The sequence below is a fragment of the Cryptotermes secundus genome, unplaced genomic scaffold (assembly GCF_002891405.2).
Source record: "Cryptotermes secundus unplaced genomic scaffold, Csec_1.0 scaffold181, whole genome shotgun sequence".
Taxonomy (NCBI): domain Eukaryota; kingdom Metazoa; phylum Arthropoda; class Insecta; order Blattodea; family Kalotermitidae; genus Cryptotermes; species Cryptotermes secundus.
In genome coordinates, this window is record NW_019723906.1 from 3,303,887 (window position 1) to 3,314,010 (window position 10,124).

Consider the following 10,124-nt stretch of genomic DNA (forward strand, 5'->3'; position numbering starts at 1 on the left):
AAATATTGCTCTAAATATGAAAATTTGAGTCGTGTATAATTTGGTTTTGTAGAATAAGGGCCGTTGAATGTAAAAGTTTTTTAAACGTTTAGTCAAACTTTGCAGTTTCCATCCCTCATGACTAGGGCAAAGGGCTACCAAGGAAACTGGCAACCGCAACGCAACCGCGATTTCTGGGAAATATCGCCGATTTCAAGCAGGCAACCTGTTTCCAGATTAGCAGGCGCACGCTGAGGAAACTCATGTTTGATTAATAGCTCACATCATCTTACGTGGGTATGTTCGTTCGACATAATGCATGCTTGAATTTTTTAATTTCGTGCACTTACCTTCTGCAATGGAAGATAATAATATTGATCCTGTCATAATATGGTGATAGTTGAGACCGGTTGAGACGGCGTGAGGAGACCATAAGGAAAATATTTGGATGTTAATTAATTTGTTTTAATTAAGGTCAATTTATTTTAATCAGGAAATATTGCGCTCACACGCGATACGAAATTTTGACATACAGTGTAACAATTTTAGGAAGATAGAAGACTACAGATGATGGCCGTATATAGGCGAACCATGTAATGTGGAAGAAGGGTGACTACATAATAAGTTGTATTTAAGACGGAACTATATGTGAAATAAATTATATATTAATGCAACAGGATGCTTAAATACAATATTAGGAAAAGAGAACATTGGGTGCATCCGTTCTTCTGGAACAATTGGAATTAAGGCTCTTATATTGTTTCGAAAGAACTTAGCCTGGATCCAGACTCCTTCGTCTCACGAGAAATTCTTTCCCATGCCAAATCTATTTTGTCCTGCCTAACATAGACTGCATAACATTTGTCGTATTTACCAGGCTCTTGCCCCATTAACCGCACAAAAACGAAATTAGCAGCTTCGTCAACTTTTCGTGCCATGAAATGAATCAATGAATCACGCGCGTTATACAACAGCTGACACAAGGAAACCATGCGACAACGCAGTTGTGAGAAGACTGGCATGCTGTGTAACAAATTGAGTTTCTCAGTCTTCCCGCGAGTTGCGTTACCGTTTCCTCAATTGGCGCTGCTCCATTCAGAAACATGTGTACAGCTCACGCTGATAACAATTCTCGGAAATCGTGGTTGCGTTGCGGTTTACAGTTTCCTTGCTGTGTCCCCCGGCCAAACACGTAGATACGTATCTCTATATGCCCTATACCTGTATGGTTTACAACTAAACAGTGGTACCAGTACAGTAGTTGGTAATCTGTGATCTCTGTGATGTTCGAAACATGTGTTGGTGGGAACGAAATGTTATGATATTTTCACCAAATGGCTGTCATATACTTGATATTCTTGTTCAGCCTTACAGAATAAGCAATAAACAATAAAGTAGTATGTATCTAACATTTGTCTCATGCATGAAAATCGTAATGTGTAGCGTATTAGGATCAAGAAATCAAACTAGTAACTTATAACTTCCTGGATTCTAGTAATTTATAAAATCAAGTTTTCTGCGGAACATGTGATTTGAAATTGGATCGGGACTTTGAAACTGCAATAGTACAATCATACAGAACCATTGTGTTACATTAAAATATAATAACGAAGGTCAATGCCAAGTGAAGGCACTGGCTGCGCGGCGTTGTATTGTCTAAGCAACTTTCGAAATGTGGACAAGCTTATCTATACCAATGTTGTCACCATTCTTACCGTAAATATAACGGAATGAGACAAAAGTTACGATGAGGGTTATTAAACACAACAGATACCATGTGATCAGTTCTAAAACTATTATTGATAATTTACACATAAAAATATCCTAGCAAGCATCCCATTTGGTAGGTAGCATTATTCTTGAAGACTTGAAAATACATTACGCAGTAAATATATAGAGCATGGGGCTGATTCCATGCCACATTACTTGATATGCCTGTAAATATTACTATATTATTAAAAAACTCCTTACCGTCTGCTTTTTGATGATTTGTTGCTTGGCTTACTCTTTGATCCTGAAATGAAAGGGTATATTCCTCCAAAACGCTGATTGACAACGCTTTTCTTTAAAATATGAGTTTCAGATTTGAAGTGTTCATCAGAGTGCGGTCTTTTCAGTTACAACGTCTTGTAGTCTTGTAAGCAATTACAAATGCTTTTGAGGATCCTGCTACCTCCATCATCAGGGCATATAGACAGGATGTCTAGTATCAGTGGGAGACATGAGAAATGTGTATAGAATTCATATGAATAAACCCCCATGAAAGCAACCACTTACAAGTCAGATAGGATAGCATTATTAAAAGAGAGCTGCAATACATATTTTGATACTGCGGATTGGAATAGATCAGATTGGATTTTTATGTTTGAATGTTCAGATCCTTTTACTATATAGTCAGATACTATGTATTCCAAGAAGAGGAAATTTTTAGGTGCAGTTACTTGAATGTTAAACATTATAATAATTTTAGGCCTCATTGTAGTGTTTGCAAATTTTGAGTATTTGCAGGTTGTGGACTTTGATATAAAATGAGGTTAACAGCAGTACTGTGTAAGCAACACATTGAACGTATGTTCAAGAAACATTGGAGGCTTCAGAAAACACGAGTTCCATATCCTACTGAAGCAGAAAGTGAAATGGAAGCCAGAGGTATACCAATTTATGAGCCAAATGACATTATAGAAGAAAGGCGTGAATTTGTGAAGTAAGTAATGTAATGTTTTGAGCTTATTTTGATTTTGTGTTAAATGTGCTGTGTATAATGATCTTGCATAGAAACTGGGGCAGTGTCAATAAATATAAAACAGCAGAAAATATTGATAATACATTGATACAATTATGATAAATTTAAACTTAAAGGTGTATTGTAAACATGTATTTGCTTTTGAATTCATATCTTGAATTTGATTGCATGTTTTATTTCAGGGCCATTCTGGTCTCTAATGCCAAGTTGTCCTTTGTTGCATGTACATACCTCAAGAGCTCTCTCTTGTTCTTAACTATAATAGTGATAAATATACATCTTTTGTTTGTGAAAATTTGTTCTTTCACAAACAGCAGTTTGGGGTTTACAAATCTCTGATTCCAAACCAGAACAAAATTTGACATGTTTAAATGCCAGGCACAGTTATTTGAGTCCTGATTGAAACATATGGAGAAAGAATCAGGAGACTAAGATGAGACAGTATCCTACAAGCTGGAAGGTTGCAGGTTTGATTCCTGATGAGGTCATTTGATTTTTCAATTGACCTAATAATTCCAGCTGCACTCTAGCCCTAGGAGTGACTCAGCCTCTAACAGAAATGAGTGCCAGGAAACTTCCCGGGGGAAAAGGGCAGCAGGCACATAAGACTGACAACCTCACAGCCATCTGTAAGACGATTGTGTAGAAAATGTGGGATCCTTGACATGTGATGACTCCATGGGCCTCCACCATGTGTTACAGGGATACCTTTACCTTTTTACTTAAGATACTGTACTTAAAGGGATGGGAGGATGGTACATTTCAGACAGGGCCTTCAGCACATACACATTTCGCTGTACTAGCTGGTGCAGATGGCATATCTCTAAACTTTTATCTTTGTAATTGCTACAGAGAACAGAAGAAAAGACATAGGGAGCCATATATGGTGAGTATGGAGGCTGTCACACTTGTGGTACACTGTATGTTGCCAAACAGTTGCACACAAGCCTATCTAAGTAGTTAGGTGCATTGTCACGGTGAATCTGCCTCTCATTTACCACACACTGCAACAGGGAGATATCACAGCATTTGAATATAGAATTATTGGTTTAATAACTTAACTCTATGCAACATTCTCAGGCATTCAACCCCCGTGCAGTTGAACAAAACGCTCATCCTTGATTTGGTTTTGCTGCACCTTTGATGTGCTTTTCTTGCTGTCTGTGAGGAGGTTTGTGTGAAAAGTTGAGAAGTAAAACACTTCTATACCACTGTTTAAATGTATGTAAATGTGTGTACTGTTATTGTCCTACAGCGTTCCTAATTAGAGCCTGATTGCTCAGTCCATATAGGTACTGGTTGGATGGCCGGGGTTCAATTTATATCAGGGGCAAGAGATTTTTCTCTTCTCCATGGCATCCAGACCATCTCTGAGGCCCTCCCAGCCTCCTATCCAATGGGTACCAGGGGCTTTTTCCCTTGGGGGGGCTAAAGTGGAAGAGGCATGAAGCTGACCACTCACCTCCCTTTAGTGCCAGCTTCAAGAATGGTGGAGCTATACCTCCACTCCCTGATACGTCTTCATGGCATAGCCCTTAATTAATTAAGCACAGAGACAACTGTAACTTTTTTCTAATTTTTACAGTGTTTGTAATTATGTGGTTAGATGCAGTTCTAATATGACTGAGTTATGGAATATTGATGATGATGATGATGATGATGATTATTATTATTATTATAATCATTATATTGTTACTTTTTAGGGTGGAAGTAAAACGTCATGAACCTAGGCCAATACCACGTGATCATACGCATCCATTTTATCATGAAAGAATCTGCCATATGTATAGAGATCATAATGTTCTTTTGAAAGGTCTGGACCAAGCAAAGATTCTAACTAAAACAGTGGAAATTAAAACTGGTTTACCTGTCGAGATAGAAAACTTAGTGGGATCGCAGTGTTTACCAGATCAAGATGCATTGGTTCAGAGGTTAGTGACTTATACAGACATTACTTAAATTTACCACAGGAAGAGGTTTTCATCTGCTTCACACCATTTAAACCCTGATGCGTATCTTATCATTTGCCTGACATATTTATAGGTAAGTCTTATTTATTCTTAACAATTTTATACTGAGTAGTTGAAATGAGCACATAATATGCAGATTGTAGGCCATCTTAACATATTGAGGACTGGTCGCATATCATGCTTTTGGCTTTTAAACGTGGCAGACCAGTCGCACGATATCATGATTTTAGGACACATTAGGTTGTAACACAATGTACCTTGCTCTGGCGCCACCCAAGTTGCACACAGTGGCGTAATAAAACTCTGGAATGTTTGCTTGCTTGTCAGTAACTTGACCTCGTAGGGAGGGAAGACATTTTCAAACCAACAATTGGGAATGAGAGTTTACATGAAATTAGTAATGATAATGGAGTTAGAGTAGTAAACTTTGCCACATCAAAAAATCTTACTGTCAAAAGTACAATGTTCCCGCATCGTAACATCCATAAATTTACTTGGACATCTCCTGATGGGAAGATACACAGTCAAATATACCATATTTTGATAGATAGGAGATGGCACTCAAGAATACTTGATGTCTGATCATTCAGGGCAGCAGATTGTGATAGTGACCACAACTTGGTGGTGGCAAAGGTTAGGGAAAGACTGGCAGTGAGCAAACAAACAACACACAGCAGACTGTCTGCTTTTACCGGTTCTCACGGTCTCTTCGCTTGCAGATTTCTTATATTTTTTCTTCTACCCTGAAGATGGAGGCGATGCGTTCCTCCGAAACGTCGGTTAACACCACATATACACGGTGCCAAATCCCAGAAGACTGCTATCTTCATAGTCACCGCCGTGAAAGCCTCAAATCTTACAACACACAGAGTTCATATTGAGAGGTTCAATCTCAAGAAATTAAATGAGGTAGAGGGTAAAGAGCAGTATTGTGTTGAAATCTCAAATAGGTTGCGGCTTTGGAAAACTTGGACACCGAGGTGGATGTTAATAAAACATGGGAAACTATTAGAATATAAAAATGTCTGCCAAAGAGAGTCTAGGTTATTATGAACTGAAGAAGCATAAGCCATGGTTTGATGAAGGATGCTCAAAATTATTCAATCAAAGAAAGCAGGCCAAATCGCAATGGTTACAGGATCCGAGCGAGTTAAATGGGGTTAATCTGAACAATATAAGACGTGAAACCAGCGGGCATTTCAGGAACAAAAAGAAGGAATGTCTGAAAGACAAAATTTATGAGCCTGCAATGAATAGTAAGAACAAGAATATTAGAGACCTGTATAGAGGAACAGATGACTTTAAGAGGGGTTACCAGCCTAGCATGAACTTAGTGAAGGATCAGAACGGTGATCTGCTTGCAGATTGCCACAACATTTTTAATAGGTGGAGGAACTACTTCTCTCAGTTATTGAATGTACATAAAGTCAGTGATGTTAGGAAGACAGAAATTGATACAGCTGAGCCGTTAATACCTGATCCTAGCCCTTTTGAGGTTGAAAGTGCTATTGAAAATTGAAACGGTATAAATCGCCAGGTAGTGATCAAATTCTGGCAGAACTTATTCAAGCAGGAGGCGAAATATTATGTTCTAAGATCCCCAATCTAATTACTTCTATTTGGCACAAGGAAAAATTGCCTGATCAGTGGAAGGAGTCTATTATTGTACCAGTTCACAAGAAGGGTGATAAAACTGCCTGTAGTAATTATTGGGGGATATCACTGCTATCAACTTCATGTAAAATTTTGTCCAATATTCTTTCAAGGTTAAGTCTATATATAGATGAAATTATTGGGGATCATCAGTGTGGGTTTCGATGTAACAGATCAACTACAGATCAGATCTTTTACATTCGTTAGATATTGGAGAACAAATGAGAGTACGATGAGACAGTACATCAGCTATTCATAGACTTCAAGAAAGCCTACGATTCAGTTAGGAGGGAAGTATTGTACAATATTCTGCTAGCGTTTGGGATACCCATGAAGCTAGTTAGGTTGATTAAAATGTGTTTAAACGAAACGTATAGTAAAGTCCGCGTAGGTAATCATTTGTGTGATAAATTTCCTATCCAGAATGGTCTAAAACAAGGAGATGCTTTATCGCCACTCCTTTTCAACTTTGCCTTAGAATATGCAATTAGGAAGGTCCAGGGAAACCAGGTGGGACTGAAACTAAACGGGACACATCAGCTGTTGGTCTACGCCGATGATGTGAATCTACTGGGTGATAATATAGATACCATAAGGAAAACACACAAACTTTAATTGACGAAAGTAAAGAGGTTGGTCTAGAAGTAAACACAGAGAAAACTAAGTATATGTTACTGTCTCATCACCAAAATGCAGGGCAAAATCATGACATAAAGATAGGAAACAGATGTTTTGAAAATGTGGCACAGTTCAGATATTTGGGAACAACGATAACAGATCGAAACCTGATTCAGGAGGAAATTAAGAGGCGATTGAACTCGGGTAATGCTTGCTACCATTCAGTCCAGAACATTTTGTTTTGTCGTCTGTTGTCCAAAAACATTAAAATTAGAATATACAAAACTATAATTTTTTTTGCCTGTGGTTCTCTATGGGTGTGAACCTTGGTCTCTGACAGTAAGGGAGGAATATAAACTGAGGATGTTTGAGAACGGTCTTGAGAATATTTGGACCAAAGAGAGATGAAGTGACAGGAGGTTGGAGAAAACTGCATAATGAGGAGCTTCATAAGTTGTACTCTTCTCCAAGTATAATCAGAATGATCAAGTCAAGGAGGATGAGGTTGGCAGGTCATGTAGCACGAATTCAGGAGACAAATACGTATAGGATATTGGTGGGAAAGCCAGAAGGAAAGAGATCACAGGGAAGACCAAGGGGTAGGTGTGTGGACAATATTAGAATGCATCTTAGAGAGAGAGAGGATGGTATGGATTGGATAGATCTGGCTCAGGATAGGGACTGGTGGAGTGCTCTTGTGAACACGGTTATGAACCTTCGGGTTCCATAAAATGCTTGGAACTTCTTGAGTAGCTGCAGAATTTGCTGCTCCTCCAGAAGGGCTCAGCTCCATGAGTGAGTAAGTAAGTAAGTAAGTAAAATTAATTAGATTTATGTTAATTTTTAGAGCGAACAGCGCAGAAGTTAGGATAGTAGGTTTAATAATGGCGGCCCCAGGGTGATTTAAATATTTAAATCGCCGGTCCACAATGTGTTAATACAGCTTATTTTTATGTAATATATCTGTGTTTTTGGTGAGCTATCTTTTTATAAGAAAGGTACACGTATATTTGTTTGGGATTTCATATAAAGTATTCTGTATGATATGAACACATATTTCAATTGTTGATGTAGACTAATAATACCATATTTCATGAAAATCTATTCTGTAGGTTCAGAGATGAAATATGCTGACGTATTTTTTCTCTGGGCTGATATGGACAGTGGGAAGAAGATTTTATGTCTATGAAGAAAGCAGTCTTCTGGGATTTGGCACCATGTATATATGGTGTTAACTGACATTTCAGAGGAACGTAACCGGTTCTCACGGTCTCTTCGCTTGCAGATTTCTTATATTTTTTCTTTACCCTGAAGATGGAGGCGACACGTTCCTCCGAACCGTCGGTTAACACCATATATACACGGTGCCAAATCCCAGAAGACTGCTTTCTTCGTAGTCACCGCCGTGAAAGCCTCAAATCTTACATGTTTATGTCTACTTTATATAATACAGTATATCTTCAAGTTAATCACAAATAATATTCATTTATGCAGGTTCTTATTTTTGTTACAAATGAATGCTACATGTGTTGTCGGATATCTTATATGAGGAGTCTTGTTTAGAATTGTATTTCGTCTGACAGACATCTGGCAAATGTGCAGGAAGGCACAATAAGCAGTGTCAGGAAGTGTTGGTATTACAAGGTTTTAGCCTGTATGAATGAGGTAATGGTTGAGAAGTCTTTTGAAGGTGTTGTATGTTTTGAATAATGGTTATTCCTTGGTAAACTTTATATTGTTTGTTGAGCTTCGTAGTAATGTAACCTGATGTTCAAAATAGGTGCATAATGAAGGCTCATGTATTTGATGCAATGCAAGTGAAATTACCAAAAATCCATGACCCACAAAGGCCAGCGTGGAATTTTCCAAGAGTATATGGGATTACTGACAAGAGAAGAAAGTGAGTTTCTTGTTTATCTGTATTTTCTTAATGAAAGCTTGTTGTTATAGAATTTCTAAGTTGTGTTCAAATTCTGTGGATTGTTATATAAAAGTTTCTGCTGTAGTTCTTCCATACCATATCATTCCAATTCCCTTTTAACCAGTTTTTATTAAAATTTTGCTGAATATTGGTTCATCTGTCTCCATGTAGAATGCAAGTTGATGTCAGCATTTCTTTCTTCAGATATGTAAGAAGTCTTGAATGTGCATATATATTTCCTTAGAATTGGAAGAAACGTCTAAGATTCTTTTGGTTTTGCCAGGGGCAGTTTGTTATATTTTATCTGTATGGAGTTTTGGGCTGTCATATTTTCATGTAAATGATATAGGGCCTTAGACCAAGGGGATATTAGTTCATTGTCTTTCACAGTGGACTTAACCAGTGGAAATTAATTACTCTGAATTGGAAGCCATTTCAAGTGCATCTCTCTAAAGATTATATACTTCTGATTCATGTGGAGAGCATAGCACTTCAGAGTAGCATGGCAGTCAGCACCTGTTTGGCTTCAGCTGGTATGGAATTTATAATTTGAGATATTTTACAAAACGATAATTTGTACATTATTGTCAGTGCAACATCTTAGTTATCTCAGGAAGTAAATTAAATCTCCATATTTTGCATTGTTTAATTACTTACTTACTTACTCATGGAGCTGAGCCCTTCTAGAGGAGCTCCCAGTTCTGCAGCTACTCAAGAATTTCCCAGCATTTTATGGCACTTCCTTATATTTCCTTAGAATTGGAAGAAACGTCTAAGATTCTTTTGGTTTTGCCAGGGGCAGTTTGTTATATTTTATCTGTATGGAGTTTTGGGCTGTCATATTTTCATGTAAATGATATAGGGCCTTAGACCAAGGGGATATTAGTTCATTGTCTTTCACAGTGGACTTAACCAGTGGAAATTAATTACTCTGAATTGGAAGCCATTTCAAGTGCATCTCTCTAAAGATTATATACTTCTGATTCATGTGGAGAGCATAGCACTTCAGAGTAGCATGGCAGTCAGCACCTGTTTGGCTTCAGCTGGTATGGAATTTATAATTTGAGATATTTTACAAAACGATAATTTGTACATTATTGTCAGTGCAACATCTTAGTTATCTCAGGAAGTAAATTAAATCTCCATATTTTGCATTGTTTAATTACTTACTTACTTACTCATGGAGCTGAGCCCTTCTAGAGGAGCTCCCAGTTCTGCAGCTACTCAAGAATTTCCCAGC

At 37.8% G+C, this 10,124-nt stretch overlaps 1 protein-coding gene across 3 annotated transcripts in view; it reads left to right on the forward strand.

The window, feature by feature from the left end:
* The first annotated feature begins 1,216 nt into the window (after window positions 1–1,216).
* Window positions 1,217–10,124, forward strand: part of LOC111862037 (39S ribosomal protein L37, mitochondrial) — a 15,762-nt gene continuing 6,854 nt past the window's right edge. Inside the window, exons 1-4 of one of the 3 annotated variants that reach the window (XM_023847095.2) lie at window positions 1,217–1,376; window positions 2,479–2,683; window positions 4,426–4,653; window positions 8,744–8,863. In XM_023847095.2, coding sequence (XP_023702863.1) covers window positions 2,508–2,683; window positions 4,426–4,653; window positions 8,744–8,863 — 524 coding nt within the window. In that variant the 5' untranslated portion in view covers window positions 1,217–1,376; window positions 2,479–2,507. Of the gene's footprint in view, window positions 1,377–1,711; window positions 1,823–2,478; window positions 2,684–4,425; window positions 4,654–8,743; window positions 8,864–10,124 lie in introns of those variants that run through there. The other 2 variants (XM_023847096.2, XM_023847097.2) reach the window with 2 other exon arrangements.